The 19,700-nt window shown below is 42.4% G+C and overlaps 1 protein-coding gene across 1 annotated transcript in view; it reads right to left on the bottom strand.

Annotated features, from left to right (window-relative positions):
* The window catches only part of HERC4 (HECT and RLD domain containing E3 ubiquitin protein ligase 4), a 43,409-nt gene extending 24,417 nt beyond the window's left edge, over nucleotides 1-18,992 (bottom strand). The window contains exons 1-12 of the mRNA XM_018573517.1: nucleotides 18,920-18,992; nucleotides 17,937-18,158; nucleotides 16,819-16,910; nucleotides 16,556-16,686; nucleotides 14,413-14,573; nucleotides 14,263-14,339; nucleotides 12,024-12,148; nucleotides 11,421-11,480; nucleotides 9,715-9,826; nucleotides 8,431-8,620; nucleotides 6,624-6,796; nucleotides 4,533-4,652 (exon numbers count right to left, since the gene is read on the bottom strand). Coding sequence (XP_018429019.1) covers nucleotides 4,533-4,652; nucleotides 6,624-6,796; nucleotides 8,431-8,620; nucleotides 9,715-9,826; nucleotides 11,421-11,480; nucleotides 12,024-12,148; nucleotides 14,263-14,339; nucleotides 14,413-14,573; nucleotides 16,556-16,686; nucleotides 16,819-16,910; nucleotides 17,937-18,158; nucleotides 18,920-18,935 — 1,479 coding nt within the window. The 5' untranslated portion in view covers nucleotides 18,936-18,992. The remainder of the gene's footprint in view (nucleotides 1-4,532; nucleotides 4,653-6,623; nucleotides 6,797-8,430; nucleotides 8,621-9,714; nucleotides 9,827-11,420; nucleotides 11,481-12,023; nucleotides 12,149-14,262; nucleotides 14,340-14,412; nucleotides 14,574-16,555; nucleotides 16,687-16,818; nucleotides 16,911-17,936; nucleotides 18,159-18,919) is intronic.
* Between the last annotated feature and the right edge of the window lie 708 nt (nucleotides 18,993-19,700).

The following is a 19,700-nucleotide window of genomic DNA, read 5'->3' on the forward strand; positions in this document are numbered from 1 at the left end:
AGGCAAAGAAGTGATGCCTGGTTGGAAAAATGTTGTCCCATTTAAGTGTGTATATATCAAAAGGTACACACACAAAAAAGTGCATGCTGATTATTCATCATACATAAAAAAAAGTGATTTAAAAGGACAATGGAAATGAAAAATGATGTAAAGTGTAAGTTAGAGTCCTGAGCTTCTGGTAGCATTGCCCTTTAATACACAAAATAACACACACTCAAATATTTCATTAGGATGCAAGAACGCCCACCCACAGCCCATTTTCACTGGTAATGCTGTAGAGCAGCTGACATGGAAAATTATACAATGACCGCATGTGATCTGTTCCTAGAGCAATGGATGCTGGGAAAAGGAGCATTGGTTAAATGGATATGGCAGAAGACACCAATGAGACGAAAAGCCTATTCTTACCTCTGGTAATCCCTGGTTTACATCCTGAGAAAATGCAGTAGAAGGAAAGCGCTTGTTAGTACCCATGTTCCCAATGCAATTTAAACGCACACTAGCTAAAATGAAAAATTCCACAAAACAGCTAAATCTGGAAGCCTACAACGTTGTGCACTGTTACAAACCCAAGCAATAGACTACATATGTAGTGACTGAAATGAGTACAGCATGTCTCTGTTACTCTGCAGGTGCCTGATGCTAGACTCTTATCCAACTCTATGGACTTTAGCAAGGAACTGACATTGTATACCTGAATTCAAGACATTATTTTCATATGCTAAAATAACACAAATCAGTGCTTAAAAACACCTTTAAAGCCCAAATGAACCCACAAAATGTATTACTATAAAGCAGCCATGCTCTAAATAAGTAATACATCTGGTCTCTTACTTTTTAAAAGGAGAACTATGGGGTCAGGGCTTTTCCCCATAGTTCTCCTTAGGGTAACGGGAGGACACAAACTAGCGTCCTCCCGTTACCCTAAGCTCAGTATACCGCGAGCTACAGCTCGCGGTATACTGAAGCGCCGGAGCGGATCCCGACATCGATGTCGGGATCCGCCCAGCTGCGTGAGCGACAGCTAGCTCTGCCTGTCTAGAGGCAGAGCCAGCTGTACCCGCCCCCTCCCCCGTCCGTTCCGCCAGTCAGTGCTGGCGGATCGGAACGGGTAGGGGGGAATCCAGCCCCTCCCCCTGTCACGGAAGAGAGCCGTGACAGGATCGAGAGGTGAGCGAACGCCGGTATCTGTTCGCTCACCTCCCGATCTACTGAGCCGACCTGTGACAGTCTCATTGTCACAGGTCGGCTGGAACTATGAGGTGAGTGGAAATCACTCATCTCCTTTAACTGGTAAGTTCTGTAGCAAGGGTTAAAACACACTGAGGGAAATTTATCAAAACTGGAGCAGACAAAATCTGGAGCAGATTTGCACTGCAACCAATCAGCTTCTCATTTTCAAATCTTACCCGAGAAAACTGGAGAGCTGCTGATTGGTTGCCACTGGCAACTGCTCCACATTCTGTCTGCTCCAGTTATGACAAATTCCCCCCACTGTGTTGCAGCAATCTAGAGAGTCAGTCTCCTGCATTTTGACACAACCCCTTCCTGAACAGTGGATTAACAAACAGTTCTGCTCAGCCTGCAAGAGTGATGTATTGTCCGCGGAATTCTGGACTGCGGAAGAGTCAGACTGCCGCTTTCAGTGAGAGGGTATTTTAAACCGTGATATTATGGTAAAAAAAAAAAAAAAAAAAAAAAATAAGATTTGCTATATGCATTACAGTAATAAATTGTGAGGGTTCAATTGGGCTTTAAAAACAAAATAAAATATAGTATCCAAAAATGAAATGTACGCACAAACAGTGTAATTATGCCGCATTAAAAACTGAAGATAAATCAACCTACTTTTGTGTATGTTTATTTCTTGTACTTGTTACTTTAAAGACAGCACAACCAATGACAAGGGCAGACTTAAAGCAGAACCCCACTATTCTTCTAAGTTCTGTGGTTAGCGTGGAGCAAGGTTCTATCCTCGGCTTGGTCTACACCACTCACCCCACAACACTGTCCTAGTCATAACATGTGGCCAAAACTTCTGGATTCCAATCTGCATTCTCTACATAAGATCCTAAGGAGCACCCACTACAGTGCTGGTAACACAGAAACACTGTAGCATGCAGGAGTCTCCTTAGAAATATATTAAGAAGACACCCCAGACAGCAAAGCCAGTATGTTCATCTCACAGCCACCTGCTGGCTGTCTTGGCCACACACTTGGGTGGGAGTAAACACCCGACCAGGGTGATGTAAAGGCCCTACTCCTTGCAACCAAAAAAAAAAAAGCACAGCAAGCTGCATCTGAGACAACTAACTGCCAGCAGCAGCCAACCAGGTTCTTACTTTGACATAAAGAACCATCAATGAATTAAGGCCTTGGTATTTAATTTTGACCAAAATGAATGCCCTGTAAGTGTCCTTCCAAATAAATGAGGAAGCAGGAGTACTGCAAACAAAGAATGCCTCTTCTCCAAATATTCACAGATAAGGGCACTCAACTTGTAAAAGTAGAAAATAAGTAATCTACATAAGAGCCACGGCACTTACCGCACCATGCATTCGTTGCTGCATCCAATCCACATATTCTTTCTGAATATTAATAAAGTCCTGTATTTCATGAATGTAGAACTTATCATAGGGGATAATCTGTGCTGACTTCTCATTCACCTAAAAAAAAAAGAGAACAGCATACAATCAACATATGGAATATTATTGGTATCCTTTGGGGCAGGAATGGTTAGTCTTCAGTGCAGAGGATCATGAGGTAGCAGAGGTGAGTATGCAGACAAGAACTTACATTTACATTAGGCAGATTTAAAGGGTTACAGGGATGTTCAGTGTTGGGGGTCTTACTCTTTAGGATAGGACATTGTAATGTGCAACATGGGTGACAATAATCTGAAACTGTGCATGCTGTGCTTTCAGTGATTCTCATATGTAAATGTTTGGGATGCACCGATACAAGCATCGGTATCGGCGGCGATACCGAGTACTCGTACAAATACTCCGATACAAAAAACGAGTACCTGTGCCGCATCCGCCATCTTCAGGGACCCGAAACCGCAGCACACAGGACCTCCATCGCGTCTTCAATGAAACAAGATGGCCGCGAACTCCTCCTCCAAATCCTCAGTCATCTACTCCATTCTGACCTCCTCTCCCACTGATTGGCCGATTGGATGATAGACAGGCTTCCTCACCAGTCAGGAGTGACTGGTGAGGAAGCCTGTCATCATACTGGAACTATGAGGTGAGTGGAAATCACTCATCTCCTTTAACTGGTAAGTTCTGTAGCAAGGGTTAAAACACACTGAGGGAAATTTATCAAAACTGGAGCAGACAAAATCTGGAGCAGATTTGCACTGCAACCAATCAGCTTCTCATTTTCAAATCTTACCCGAGAAAACTGGAGAGCTGCTGATTGGTTGCCACTGGCAACTGCTCCACATTCTGTCTGCTCCAGTTATGACAAATTCCCCCCACTGTGTTGCAGCAATCTAGAGAGTCAGTCTCCTGCATTTTGACACAACCCCTTCCTGAACAGTGGATTAACAAACAGTTCTGCTCAGCCTGCAAGAGTGATGTATTGTCCGCGGAATTCTGGACTGCGGAAGAGTCAGACTGCCGCTTTCAGTGAGAGGGTATTTTAAACCGTGATATTATGGTAAAAAAAAAAAAAAAAAAAAAGATAAGATTTGCTATATGCATTACAGTAATAAATTGTGAGGGTTCAATTGGGCTTTAAAAACAAAATAAAATATAGTATCCAAAAATGAAATGTACGCACAAACAGTGTAATTATGCCGCATTAAAAACTGAAGATAAATCAACCTACTTTTGTGTATGTTTATTTCTTGTACTTGTTACTTTAAAGACAGCACAACCAATGACAAGGGCAGACTTAAAGCAGAACCCCACTATTCTTCTAAGTTCTGTGGTTAGCGTGGAGCAAGGTTCTATCCTCGGCTTGGTCTACACCACTCACCCCACAACACTGTCCTAGTCATAACATGTGGCCAAAACTTCTGGATTCCAATCTGCATTCTCTACATAAGATCCTAAGGAGCACCCACTACAGTGCTGGTAACACAGAAACACTGTAGCATGCAGGAGTCTCCTTAGAAATATATTAAGAAGACACCCCAGACAGCAAAGCCAGTATGTTCATCTCACAGCCACCTGCTGGCTGTCTTGGCCACACACTTGGGTGGGAGTAAACACCCGACCAGGGTGATGTAAAGGCCCTACTCCTTGCAACCAAAAAAAAAAAAGCACAGCAAGCTGCATCTGAGACAACTAACTGCCAGCAGCAGCCAACCAGGTTCTTACTTTGACATAAAGAACCATCAATGAATTAAGGCCTTGGTATTTAATTTTGACCAAAATGAATGCCCTGTAAGTGTCCTTCCAAATAAATGAGGAAGCAGGAGTACTGCAAACAAAGAATGCCTCTTCTCCAAATATTCACAGATAAGGGCACTCAACTTGTAAAAGTAGAAAATAAGTAATCTACATAAGAGCCACGGCACTTACCGCACCATGCATTCGTTGCTGCATCCAATCCACATATTCTTTCTGAATATTAATAAAGTCCTGTATTTCATGAATGTAGAACTTATCATAGGGGATAATCTGTGCTGACTTCTCATTCACCTAAAAAAAAAAGAGAACAGCATACAATCAACATATGGAATATTATTGGTATCCTTTGGGGCAGGAATGGTTAGTCTTCAGTGCAGAGGATCATGAGGTAGCAGAGGTGAGTATGCAGACAAGAACTTACATTTACATTAGGCAGATTTAAAGGGTTACAGGGATGTTCAGTGTTGGGGGTCTTACTCTTTAGGATAGGACATTGTAATGTGCAACATGGGTGACAATAATCTGAAACTGTGCATGCTGTGCTTTCAGTGATTCTCATATGTAAATGTTTGGGATGCACCGATACAAGCATCGGTATCGGCGGCGATACCGAGTACTCGTACAAATACTCCGATACAAAAAACGAGTACCTGTGCCGCATCCGCCATCTTCAGGGACCCGAAACCGCAGCACACAGGACCTCCATCGCGTCTTCAATGAAACAAGATGGCCGCGAACTCCTCCTCCAAATCCTCAGTCATCTACTCCATTCTGACCTCCTCTCCCACTGATTGGCCGATTGGATGATAGACAGGCTTCCTCACCAGTCAGGAGTGACTGGTGAGGAAGCCTGTCATCATCCAAATCGGCCAATCAGTGGGAGAAGAGGTCAGAATGGAGCAGATGACTAGGCTGTGACACGGAGTGGCTGAAGCAGACGGAGAAGACGACACAGCAGGTTAGTACTGCAGCACCATATATACCAAAAAGATAAACCAGCTAACAAGAGTGGCTAATTTTAAAAAGGGTTAACAGAGGATCGGGACAAGTATTCCAATTACAAAAAGAGTTTATTAGATAAAATATCAGTTTTGGACATAAACATCATATCACTAACTGGTTTTAAAAAAAAACAAAAAAACTTGACATACAATTATAAATCTTCAGGTATGCAGATCTGTTTGTATAATGTGCTCTCATTCATATATGCTAATCAGCTGAAACCATGTGGGAATGAAACTGATTTTTTAAGAAGGTGCTACTATGTAACTTCCTTGTTTCTCCCACTGGAGATTAATACGTGTATTTCAGATACCAGCGGACACCAAAGGATAATACGTTATATGGAACGTATTATCCTTTGGTGTCAGCTGATTAGCATATATGAATGAGAGCACATTATAAAAACAGATCTGCATACCTGAAGATTTATAATTGTATGTCATGCTTTTTTGTTTTTTTTAAAACCAGTTAGTGATATGATATTTATGTCCAAAACTGATATTTTATCTAATAAACTCTTTTTGTAATTGGAATACTTGTCCCGATCCTCTGTTAACCCTTTTTAAACCAGCCACTCTTGTTAGCTGGTTTATCTTTTTGGTATATAGGGTTCATTTTGGTTACGGATCTGGTTGACAAAAATGAGATAAAGGGTAATTTAAATGGTTCGGATCTCCAGGCAGAAACAAAAGTTGTTTTCTATTAGTACTGCAGCACCGCATGGGGCCTGGGCACAAAAATGCTGTTTAACTGCATATAATATGTAGATATTGCTAAACGAAGGCTTGTATCCCCCTAGTGGGGAAAATATATGAGCACATGTCCAGACTCCAGAACACTGTAAAAAATGTATAATATAAAGCCAGGTAGGCAGAATTGGATATGGCTGTGCCACACTATACAATACAGTGTTCTGGAGTCTGGGACATGTGCTCATCTATTTTCCCCACTATGGGGATCCAAGCCTTAGTTAGCAATGGCATGATAACTATTCATTTCATGTTCTTCATAATATGAAGAAACTGACCTAAAATCATTATTTTGTATTGCTTTAGAAAAAAATGTGACCTGCCCCTTTAAGAACAAGTATCAGTAATTGGTATCGGTGAGTACTTGAAAAAAAGTATCGGTACTCGTACTCGATCTTAAAAAAATGGTATCGGTGCATCCCTAGTAAATGTAGATGTGTATTTTGCCTTTACTATATGTTACACGACAACATATCTACTTTATTATCTAAATATATATGCCCACACATACCCTATGTAGAATCTCAAGAATTTTGAAGGCTGTATTCAGAAAAGTGTTGAAAAGTATTCTTTCAGCAAATAGGATTCCATTTTTTGCTAGTTTCAGGAGATGTAACACAACATCTTTAAAGAGCTGTACTAGCCGCATGAATTCGGAGGGTTCGAGTACAGACCACCAATTTTCTGTCAACAGAAACAATACACATTACAAAGTTGACAGCACAAATAACTACATTTCAGAATGAAGAATTCTTATAATGACAATTATGAGCAACCATGCAGTGTACAGGCACCATGGGGGTTTGACTATAAAGGTGAACACTCCAACATCTCATAAGCAATCCACTGAACACAATCTAAACGCACTACACATTTCCTACCCTTCTGCCGGACCATCTCTTGAAAAGCCGTCGCTTCACTTCTCACCATTCTCTGCACGTAGTCGACCAGTCAAATGGAAAGAATACCTATTTTCCCCTCTGCTTGCTGGCTTGTACTTCCTGCAGTGACATATGGACCAGCAGGAGAAACCACAGCGAGTGATAGGGGAGCAGGTTATTTAAACACGTATGCAAATAACCAGGTAAATATGCAATGAGTGAAAACTTGCAGGACGGTGAGCAGTAAATTGTGCCATCTTTTCAAGAAATGGCCTGTCCTAAAAGTAAATATATACAGTCTTTCTTTTGCAGGTATGTATTACCATGCGCTTACAGGCTCACTTTCAATATAGAGAGAGCTCGTCAATCCATCACACAACAGTGGCTGAAAAGCTTCTGACTTTTCTACACTGATGTTACATGGATGAAGCTGGATCTAGTGACACATTTTCAGTGGCAATGCAGAGTCATCCTGGAGAGCCTTTGACTTCCATCTGTGAAATTGCTTCCTTGCTGGCCTCAAGCACTGCCAAAGCAATCGCACAGAAGCTCTGAGATTCAGACACTTGTGAATTGTCATCAATGTCAAGATTGCCTGTGTGGCATCAGCCTTAGGACATCAGAAGGTGGGTGGTGGTGTGAGAAAGGGCTACTTAAAAGAAAGCGTTTTCTGAGTTAATTTCTTGTACTTGCCCAAATGCTCCGATACCTTCCCCGATACCGGAAACTTCCGGTCAGAGGAAAATTTCCTCAGACCGGCAGTGCCATAGGGGAACATGGAGCTAGCTTCCTGGGCAATCAGGATGCCGGGTCATTACTCGACAGCCAGCTTCCGGGTGTTGAGTAAAGACCTTTCTCCAGGCGTCCTGATTGGCCGGGAAGCCGGCTCCATGCGGATTGGCTGGAAAGCTGGCTTCCCAGCCACTCAGCATCGAGCCAGCCGAACAGCTGGCTCCTTGCTGATTGGCTGGGAAGACTGCTTCCTGTCCAATTAGCATGGAGTCGGGTTCCCAGCCAATCAGGATGCCGGGAGGTGGGTCATTATTTGCCGCCCAGCTTCCTGATTGGCCAGAAAGCCAGCTCAATGCTAACTGGCTGGGAAGCCGGCTTCCCAGCCGATCGAGCTGGCCAAACATGGAGCCGGCTTCCCGGGCAATCAGGAAGCCGAGCAGCATGTCATTACATGCTGGCCGGCTTTCTGGTTGCCCACGAAGGCGGCTCCATGCCAGCAGAAAGCAAAGCAAAATATCGGTACTCGATAAACCGGTATCAGTGCATCCTTACTAAAGACAGTCAACAAACTAGCATTTTAAAATGAAAATCAGCAGTGATACCCTACATATTTCACTCAGAAGTAGAAGTCATCAAATCCCCCACTCTACAAGTCTTTTTTTCACCCATAAAAATGGCACTGTGTGTGACATCTGCGACACTCACCTAGAATTTTCAGTGGCGATTTCTTAAGGCTGATAATTGCTGTCCCAAATGGCACTGCTAAAGAGAAAAAATTGTTGGGATCTGTCATCAGAGGACACTCTGGCAACGTGAGGTACAATCTCAAAGCTTCAATGTCAGGAGGTGAACTTGTTAGGCTTGGTATAAGATTTTTTTCTAAACTGGCAGCCACCTGAATGGTAAAAGAGAGCAAAAATAAGCTTCATAAAATGAACAACAAAGTCGGTGCTCAAAAATTTACTGGCAGATTTTCAAGACTGTAGATAACAGTCTCCAAATAAATCCTTTATCTGCATTTGTCATTAACTGTGATAGCCTTTCCAAGGTTGCCTAGTTCAGGCATTGCTAAAACTGAGCAATAAACAAATTTGTGGGACTGATGGAACGCACAACGACATGTAATATTTCCAATAACTACATTTTCCTTTTGAATTTCTTTTTGCAGCTGAAAAATACAGAAGATTTATTGTTTAGCTAACCTTCTCCTATATCAGCTATTACATAGTGATCACATGCAGGTTGGAGGCTTCATTACAAAAATTATTGCCTTCAACCTGAAGAAGGGCACTGCCACCTTCTGGCTGCAGTGTTCATCTGCAATGCCATATCTTAATGCAGTAGTTATCAGTTTACAGAATATAATCAAATAATACAATTATATTATTATTATACAGGATTTATATAGCGCCAACAGTTTGTGCAGAGCTTTACAATATAAGGAAGACATTACAATCGCAATACACTTCAAGACAAGATGTAATGGAGGGCCCTGCCCGTGAGGGCTCACAATCTAAGATACACATATACTGTAAATATATAATGCATTTGTCTGAATATAATAAGAAAACAGAAATTAAAACAAATACAAAACTCCTGCTTACCTTTTTGCAGGGAGGAGGCTGTAAGGAGGCAGATCGATCCCCGATGCTCTAGTTGTGATTAGTGAGGTCTGCTGCAGACCTCACTAATACATCCTTTCGACCGAAGCTCAGAACTTAGCTCCAGCCGAAAAGATCTCAGTGCTGGAGGTAACAGTAGGAGCAACTCTGCCGTCTGCAACCGACAAAGATGCAGAGCGTGTAGCTGCTCCCACAAGCCAGGTACGCGGCCACTGCGTACCCGACTTGTCAGCTGGCTGCGGGACACACAGTACCGGCTCGCGGGCAATTGGCTCGCGGGCCGGTACGTTGAGACCGCTGCACTAATAGTTTGTAAGTTAGCTTAGTGTGTTTACACAATCCACTATGCCATTTGTTTGAATCTAACCTGTTGTACGGTTTGTTGGTTTGCTGAATCCAGCAGCTTGTGAAAGAGAAGCCTTGCAGAATTCATATCTATCCCTGAGAATTTAGCACCCGTTCTATAATGATCATTATTGCTGCAAAAGAAAATGGTGTAAGTCACAGAAAAACATAACAAGGCAAGTAACACAAAAAGACAATATGGATCAACAGCTAGTACTTGGATTTCAGTGAACCATACTCGGCATAACATGAATTTGACTTGTTGCTTTGGGTTCCTGCACTTTGCACACTGCTGTATTAATGTGGACCTATCAAAAAGTTATACAACCTATACATACTACTCAATTCTTCTATTAATTATCTTAACAAAAATGGAAAACGTGCAAGATTTAAGAAATACAGTAAATCCCTAATTGCCCCTTCCTCTGATGCTTGGCATTCCGTGTTTTTTATTGAAAACCAGCCTGCAACAATCAACCTGTTGATGGACGTTCCATTTAAATGAATGAAATTTAGGCTGTACATGCAGTGGGGACAAGGTGCAGGACTATAAAGATTCTCAACAGTGGCTGCGCAGCGCTGGGCAGGCCAAAAAGCAAAGAACAACAAAGTGGCAGATGAACTAATAGCAAATGTAGAACCCGTCTTCCATCTTCAAATGACCGGGTTGTTTGTGGGTTAAAATAGGCCTAAATCACAAAGGCTTTAGGTTGTATAAGAGCTTTGGCTCTTTGTAAAGCTTTCGGCGACCTTCGAGCAGCTTTCTTGAAGCCTTTAAAGCACCCTTCAGCTCGAGGTTGGGAATGGTAACACAGATCTTAATGGGAGTGCGGACTGTCGCTTTAAACAAGCTGATTTCAATAAGCTTCAGCACAGCTTGAAGCTTGTTAAAGCCTGCTAGCAGCTTGTTAAATTGACAGTCAGCGCTCCCAATAAGATCCAAGTGTAACATTCCCAAACTGGAGCTGAATTGCGCTTTACAAACTCCAACAAAAACTTGCAGAAAGCTCTGCAAATGCTTGCCACTCACCTTGCTCTTATACAAGCCGAAGCCTGTGTGAACTAGGCCTTACATAGATATTCACCATAATCATTGTTGGCCAGCCCCTGTAGTGATGTCAGGGGTGGCAAAAATAATTGTATTTTAATGCCAGATGTTTCTTTTTTTTTTTGTTTAATATGTTTTTATTGCACTTAAATTCAATATAAATTTACATAATACATTTTATAGAAAAAAAAAAAAGAAAAAAAAGAATATATATAAGAAAAGAAAAAAGACCCAATGGGATAACATGTCTATCCCTCACATTTACTCCTACCATCCAATTCTACTTCCACTTTTCACCATCCTAAGACCCTTTCTTTCAGACCCGCCTCTGGAGGAATAATAGATGGACAGGCTCTATACACCTCCTGTGCCAATTCTCCCCTCAACCTGAATCCTTATCACCCTTTCTCCACCTCCCTCCCCACCCCATTTCCTGACTTCCCCTCCCTACTCTCTAATGACTTTCCCTCATGTAAAGAAAAAAAAAGATGTTTCTTTTTGAATATTTCCAACTTCATTTTCTCTTCTTTAAACCACCCAGTTTTAAATTTTTAAATCCAAGCTGTAACACAAGCAATGTAATACACATTTTTTTAATAATATACAGAATAAGCAACTTTCAAGATGATTAAACAAGTTAGACCTTTAAACAGGTGAAATGAGACATGCATGGCATTTACCTGGTAGACAAAAAGCTTCCATTCAGGCAGGCAGCAGATGAAAACACTTTGTCGATTTCACTGTCAAAACAAAATGGCACTAAAAATAAAATAAAAATCACAAGAAATATCTTAAAAAATTAAATAATGAAAGCCTCAGGTTCCGGAGTTACTTTTTTAAAATCATTGCCAAGACGTAGCACCTAAGTGACTAGTTGTCTAAGACCCCGTTCACATGTAGCGACATACCTTTGCAGCGGCCAGGATAGCGCGACTTTCGGGGCGACGTTCCAGCCACGGTAGCGCGAACTTCTCCGTCGGGCTCCATAGAAAAAAAGCAAAATCGCGCAAAATCCGCCGAAAAAAGGGTCCGGTAGAAGCGACTTGCGACCGCGACATGGAGTTAAGACAGCTCCATTGAAAAGGATTGGCTGGCGACTTCTCGCGATATCGCGGCGGAAATCGCGCGATACGTCGCTACATGTGAACGGGGCCTAATGAGAGGGACAGACATGACATAGGTGATACAACATTGGCAGAGAAAAGATTGAGCTATTTGTGGACATGTAGAAAGTTTAACACATACTTAACCACGTTAACAGTGTTCACAGACAAAAATCTTACTTTACTATGTCTGGTGGAAGCCTTCCAGATGAGAAATTCAGCCACCTCTGGATGAGCTCTTCATTTATGGTCCATATGCACCTGGAATGGTTACAGATTCTGAAGTCATCTGGAGGAAGGCAGTTCTAGAAATGAGAAACTTCATCATTTAATACAAGTGACAATTTGTAGAAAGCAGAATCATGCCCTTGTAAACTGACCCCAGACTTGGGTGACCACGTAATATGAAATCCAAAGAACACAAGCAAATATTTTCTATAAATTCAAAACATGATTGGGCTCCTCCCATTAGGATCACCGAGTGCGATAAATAGTCCTAACATCAACATAACTGGAAGTATATAGACCACTCACCAGATCCTGATAACATATGCCTAGTGGAGATCAAAAAAGCAGTCTCTAATATACAGTTTGCTTTGATAAAGTATACACTGAGTGGCCAGATTATTATGACCACATGACATTTGTAGAGGGCCAGACCATTATAAATAGGGAAGCAGGTTGTTTACCACGACAGTAGAAGTGATTTTTTTCTGAAGATATGGGTAAACAACGCGATTTAACAGCCTTTGAATGTGGGATGATTGCTGGCGCTCGGAGCCATGGAGCGAGTATCAGCAAAACAGCAGAATTCGTTAAATGTTCAAGAGCAGCTGTTGTTAAAGTGTTTAAAGACTGGACTGTCAGCCGAAAATCTGGGTCTGAACGTGCGAATTGTGGCCGTCAGCGACTAGTCAATGTTAGGGCAAAACGGAGAGTGGCAAGACTGGTACAAGACAACAGAAGGGCAACAGTGCATCAAATGACTTCAGAACTTATTCAGGGATCCTCTCAAATGATCTCTGAACGCACTGTTCGCCGTACACTGCATCGTATGGGATATGAAAGTCGAAGGCCTGTTCGAACACCTTTGCTGTCTGCAGTAAACAAGATAAAACGTCTCCAATTCGCACAGGAACACAAGGATTGGACAGTCGAGCATTGGAAAAAAGTAATGTGGTCCAATAAATCATGTTTCCAGTTGCATCATGCAGATGGCAGTGTAAGAATTTGGCGGGAACAGCATGAAAGCATGCACCCCACATGCATGAGTACAACCCTTCAAGCTGGTGGGGGCAGTGTTATGGTTTGGGGCATGTTTTCCTGGCATGATTTGGGCCCTTTAATTCATGTGGAACAACGTCTGAATAGCACAACATACCAAAGTATCGTTGTTGATCAAGTTCATCCTATCATGTTGATGGTGTATCCCAATGGAGATGGCTTCTTCCAACAAGACAATGCGCCATGCCACGGTGCTCGTAAGAACATGAGGGAGAATTTACCTTTACCTTAGGTGGCCCCCACAATCACCAGATCTCAATCCAATTGAGCATTTGTGGGACGAAGTTGAAAGAGCCATCAGGCAGCTGGTTCCACAACCATCAAATCTCACAGAACTGGACAGTGCTATTCATCAGGCATGGTGTCCGATTCCTCGCATCACCTTTCAACATCTCGTTGAGTCAATGCCAAGAAGAATCGCCGCAGTATTGAAGGCAAAAGGTGGCCCAACGAAGTACTGATGGGGTGGTCATAATAATCTGGCCACTCAGTGTATAAACACCAAAGAGGATATGCAGAGCTCTGTGATAAACACTTGCAGCTCATCCACTCACTCACTCATCTGCAGACCCCAGAGGCCCAGCCTGCCAAGCAGAATATCCCTCTGCACAGATACTGTACGTCAGATGGTAAAAAGGTTTTGGGTTAATAACTAGAGATCAAATAAGAATCCAGTAAGGGATACACAGTACCTAGAAAAAAGACTAAATGGCTTTGAAGACTGGGTCCCTCCAACCAGCAGGTATAACTAAGACATAGAGCAGACACTGAGAAGACCCATTCTAGTTAGACATCGAAGGCGTTATCTTGTAAGCACATCTGCACCTGATCTTGTTATTTAGCCCTTAAAAGTAGATGTGATGGCTAAACTTATGGTTGGGCAAACTGAATAATGTCATCTAGGAGTTTGTTTTAGTAAAGTGGGTGATAATTCAGAATTATGTGTGATCTCTTTTTATTATGAGATTTAGGTCTAATCTCTTTTTATTAGGTTCAAGAAAAGTACAATTCTGCTTAACGCCACAGCAGCAACACAAAGCTAATGTGCCATAAGCAAGATATAACATGTCCTTCTTATTTCAAATAACCAACTAAGGAAGCAACATCAGTTTTGTGTTTTGTTATTTAAGAATACCTTTATATGAAAATAATGTGCAAAACTTTGGTCTCCACCAGAGTACATCTTCTTCACACAGTAATACCCTTTCACATCTAAAACATAAAAACAAGGCAATTAGCCAGGAGGAAAACATACAGCAAAATGATCATCAAATATGTAGCTTACCCTCAGAGTGCTGGGAGTAATCACTATGGGATAGTAAGTTTCCCTTTACAGGGAATGGACTTTTTCTATTGCACGTAGACCCAGTCCCTAATTGTCCATTGCCTCCTAATCCAAAAGAGTAGATGCGCCCGGATGAAGGAACAAATGCTAACGTGTGTTGTCTTTGGTGGGGAGGGAGAAAAGAGGACACCGTTACATTGGACTCTTCAGGACAACATTTAAAGCAGATCTAACAATTAAAAAAATATTCTGCAATCCATCTATCACACCAAGCTAAAAAACCAGACTGAAAATCATTTCAGAAAAAAGCCACTCTGTATGGCTGTAGTATATCGTGCACATTCTGTGCAGGGATGAGCTTTCTCTACCTTGGATGGCATTACCTCTGTGCAGCCAACACATGAGAGAAAGAAGGTGCTGCCACTGCAAAGCCTGGATCACTGGATTGCATGCCAAGTGCCACCCTGTATGCTAATCATAAAATATATGTTTAAATAACATTGGGACAGGGAGACAGTTCTCCACCGCATATAAGTAGAGCAATATGGAGATGATCTAGGGATTCCTTTCCTTGGTCCTGGTAGTTGAAAAAAGTGGAAATGGAGCAAAAGGAAGGAGAGTCTGTACTGCTTAGGGAAGGGAACATTGACATGAAGCTGTCAAGAGTTAGACCTCTGAAAATGTTGGTCACACAGCCTCATGTTAAGACAACATTCTTGTAATGCAGAGGTTGTACATTTAAATCCTGCCTAAGAAATGTTTCTAGTGTGTAGCTATTAGTCTGGCAACTGACGTATGTACAGGAGGCACCCTTATAATATTCATTATAAACCCAGCAATACCATTCCAGGAGCACTGTGATAGTTATATGGAGAAGTGGAGTTCTCCTGGCTGACACATATACGGAATGAGAAAGTTAAATTGTTCTGGGATTAGAATCATATCAGTTAATATTTTGCTGAGCCATCGTCAAGTACCTGTTAAAAGTCTGTAAAATGGTCTTACAATTCCCTGATACAGACTTCTAGCAAGATGACCGCTGTGGCTTGGCAAGGGCTGAGCACTGTTTACATCCCCTAGCACCATCCATATGCTGGCACCAGCTATAAAGAATAGCAGGCCAACTCCAGAGTGTCTAAGGGAAGAGAGCCCAGCACAGTTTCCTTTAGAAGTGCACCTCTCCTTTGAATCTTCCATGCAGTATCCCACATACATTTTTCTATCCTTCACAGTTAGGAAATAGTAAATGTGCTGCTTGAATGACAAACTAAAGCTGGCCATACATCCTGCTGACTCAGCCAAAATGTGAGCAGTGTGAGGTCGGCCAATACCCCACCTTTAAACAAAAGTTGTTTATTAAAGGGTTATTAAACCCTCATTTGTTTTTGCATATATCTACTGCTAGCAAGCAGTAGATATATGTAAAACGATTAAAAAAAACAAAAACTTTTTCAAAGGGTTAATACTCACCTGCGTCTCCGCCACGTGCACCCGTCCGAACATCTGAAAATTTATCGGGCGGTCGCAAAGCATCGTGGGGCGGGCGCATGCGCAGTTCAGATGTTCGGCCGGGAGACGAGGAGACACAAGGTAAGTCTATGAAGCAGCGTGCAGAGACTCCGTGGGACATCAGAGAAGAGGAGGAAAGAGGAGTCAGCGCTAGATCGGAGACCCGCACCAGCGCTGGAGGGACAGCTGAAAAGGACAGTAAGGACAGAATAACATGATCGCATTAAGAGGCATTTATTTAAGGTAAGTCCTTACATTATCACCGTGGGGGTAGGGGGGGCAGACTTTTGCCCTTCGTGTCACTTTAATTGACTTTTATCAAAGGTCTGAAAAGTCTCAAACAGTGACTGCAACCAATGAGGCGGGGTGGGGGAATTAAGGGATTTTTTTCTCGTTCAGTGAAGACCATTGTATGGGCAGTATAACAAAGTAGCTGTATTGGATATATCAGATCAAAGAACAATCTCATATAAACCTGCTGATGTCAAGTCCAACAGTGAATGACGAGAAATGGCTTCCTTGCATTTCAGAAACTGTGTTCTTACATAGGAAAAGGTTCAAAGTAGCCATACAATCTTTTATCTTTAAGTCAAATTCAAAGCAGTAATATTATGATTGGTTTGGAAGCAATTACCTGCCACATGCAATCTGTGTGACAATGTTGCCCATGAGCTCAAACACTTTCCTTGGGTTAATTTCATGAGTAGTAGAATTGTGGCCTAGTTGCCCATATCCTCCAGCTCCAAAGGTGAACACGCCACCCTCCTATTCAAAAGAATCAATACCTTACTGACTGTGACCAACATGATAGAACAGATTCTACAAAGACAACAACGCTTTCTCTTTTTATGCCTTCAGCATACAATGCTGATCTAGTAAGCCTGTTGTTTACCGTACCTTAGTAAGTGCAGCAGTGTGGTCTTCTCCACAGCAGATATATACAATCTTATGAGAGCGCAGTGACTTGAGAAGAAATGGAAAATCTCTGTCTGCAATGAAAGACAAGACATGAAATTGTAATCACTATCACAGGATACAGTTTGTAAGGGGGGGGGGGGACCGACTTTGGAATCATGTTAGGCTATCAGTATAACCCATAAAACCAATTTTTACAGTAGACAAGCAAACAAACTGTTTTAATTAACTATGATTAGACCATTTTCAATTCCAGGAGACCATACATTATCCTATGTTGTGGTCTTACAGGGAACCCTGATGGTCAAAAAATGTTAAAGGATGGCCAGGAAGTTGGCACAGCATGCCAAGACTTGTAGTTTCACAACAGGAACAGTGTCTGATGTCTGCCCGAGTGTTTTAAACAGATGGTGAGAGTGTATGAAATTATACTTAATCTCACAAACTAAAGAATACAAGGGAGTACAATCACTAAAGCAAGGTCCACATATTTGCTGAGCCACCCATTAACAATGCTGAACAGTCCAAATCTCATGAGCTGACACTTTACCCAGGTAAGGAGCACCTTGTCATGAGATTTTGGCTACTACGCATTCCCCGGGATCTTGCTGTAAGGTTGACGATGTCAACCCCTGCAGTATGGAAGCCAGGGGTTTAGGCTGGATTTGCCCCTGGGCCAAGGACTAGGGTGGGATAGATGGCAGGGGTGCTTTGTTTGAAATTAACATTGGCCACTAGTGCTCTACGAAAGAAGCCACAGCCTTCTCCCTCTTCAGAATGATCTACCACAACCAAACCATGTGAACAACGCCAAGGGGTCAGGGCTCATATTCCTCACAGGCAGCAGCATAGACAGTTATGGCTCAGGACAGGCTGTAGCTGGCAAGGGTGCACTTTAAGAGCACTTGCACTGATACATACAGTATAAACTGAAGGAAAGTAAAACATTACATGTAACACCCTATAATATAATTGCACGTCTACTCCTAAAAACCCCAGCATGAGGAATATATGTCATGTTATATCCAAGCCATCTTATTAACAGTCATGTGCTATAATAAAGAATGTTATTAAAATATAGCATATAATATATAAATTACCTTTTTCATCATTAAGGCCAAGCTGACCAAATTTGTTCCGCCCCCAGCCAAAAACGGCACCTGAAAGTGTCAGTGCAAAGCTGTGGGCACCTCCAGCAGCAATCTGGTGAAATGGGATCCCTGATAAAGATTTTAAGGGTCTGGGTGCATTTACATTCTTCTGCTCATAGCCCAGACCAAGCTGGCCGTATCGGTTTGCTCCCCAGGCAAAGATTTGACTTTCTGTAGTGCAGACAAAACACAATGTTATATGATACAGGCAAATATCTACAATGTTTACCAAACAAAAGTACAGATGAACATTTACAGATATGACCAATGTTACAGCAAAATCCTGGCAGAAATGTAAAAAAAGGCAATCAATACAGTTATATAGTAAAAACAAATATCACTAAATGTATTTTTAAATGAAAAATAGTGTATCTGAAAAGTAAGTGCCTCAATTTGACTTGATATCAGCCTCTTGCAATCCCCTGTACAGCATAGCTGACAGAGAGAGGAAATGGCATCACTAGGGGCCAAGCAGGAGTACTGCACACATGTGCTGCCAAGAAATATACTGACAGGAGGAAAGAGCAGAGTGATAACCTCATCAGTCTGCTGCTGCTCCTTTACTGTCCACTTATAGCCTGGGTGTAGGGAGATCACCAAGATGTACTGCTCTGAACCTAGCATACAGAACTTTCTGGCCCATTTTGAAGAAGCTTTGGCTAGTTCTAGATAATGTGTGGAAGGTTTTGAGCATCTGTTAGAGTTTTATTTAGTGCAAAATAGAGACACAGACAACAAATATCTGGCAGAAGCTCAAACGTTTCTCACTAAGCGCAAGTTACACTTTAACATGCCATCTTTCATCTAGACCAATTATGTGGGACACAAGTACAATACATCTGCGTGTGGTGGTGTTTTGGTGAACAAGAAAATGAATTATTCAGTGGGTTTAATAAAGAAGGAAGATTGGATAGTTGTGTATAACACATTACCTCTTGAGAGAGCCATTGAGTGATGGAAACCACAGGTCACCTGCACAATCTGGACTTCAGACAAACTTTTTATAGTCCTGGAAGAAACAAAAACGAAATCAGAAATATGTCAAGAGTCCAGCAACAATTGTTTCAAATATTGGAAGTTTAACCCTTTCGCTGCCAAGGACGTACGTCGTACGGAGCTACAAAAGTGCTTCCAGCTGGCCAGCTCAGTACGTCGTACGGACCTGGCATTTACAGTTCTACTATAAGCTCATGGTCGCTTTAGCGAGAACTGTTCAGCAGACTGTCCCCTTTAAATTAATAGCTGTCATCAGCGGCTCACAAGCCGCTGATGACCACTAATTTTAAGAATACCGGGCGCCCCCCGCCGCCGGCATCTGGAGTCTCTCATCCCTCCCTGGAGCCATCCCAGGGAGGGATGAGTGACTCCATGGATCCCCACTGCTTGTAGGGTCTGTGGCAGCGGGGATCCGTAAAAAAATCACCGGCGGGGGGGTCGGGGGGGTCCCGGGAACGAGCGGCGGCTGGCCGCATTTCAGGATGGCTGAGCGTCTTCTGTTCTGAGCCGCTGTCATCCTGTCAGTTTTTGGATGACAGCGGCTCTGTGTAGCGTGGCCGAGCGGGGATCGTTAAATATCAATGATATTTAACGATCCCTCTGTGCAGAGCAAACACCGGAGTGATCGTCTGATCACTCCGGGGTTTGTAAATAACTGTGTACTATGTGTCCCCAGTTGTACTATGTGTCCCCAGTTATGAATGAACAGGCTGCGAT

The sequence above is a fragment of the Nanorana parkeri genome, unplaced genomic scaffold (assembly GCF_000935625.1).
Source record: "Nanorana parkeri isolate BGI_ZX_2015 unplaced genomic scaffold, ASM93562v1 scaffold2410, whole genome shotgun sequence".
In the NCBI taxonomy this organism is placed as follows: Eukaryota; Metazoa; Chordata; class Amphibia; order Anura; family Dicroglossidae; genus Nanorana; species Nanorana parkeri.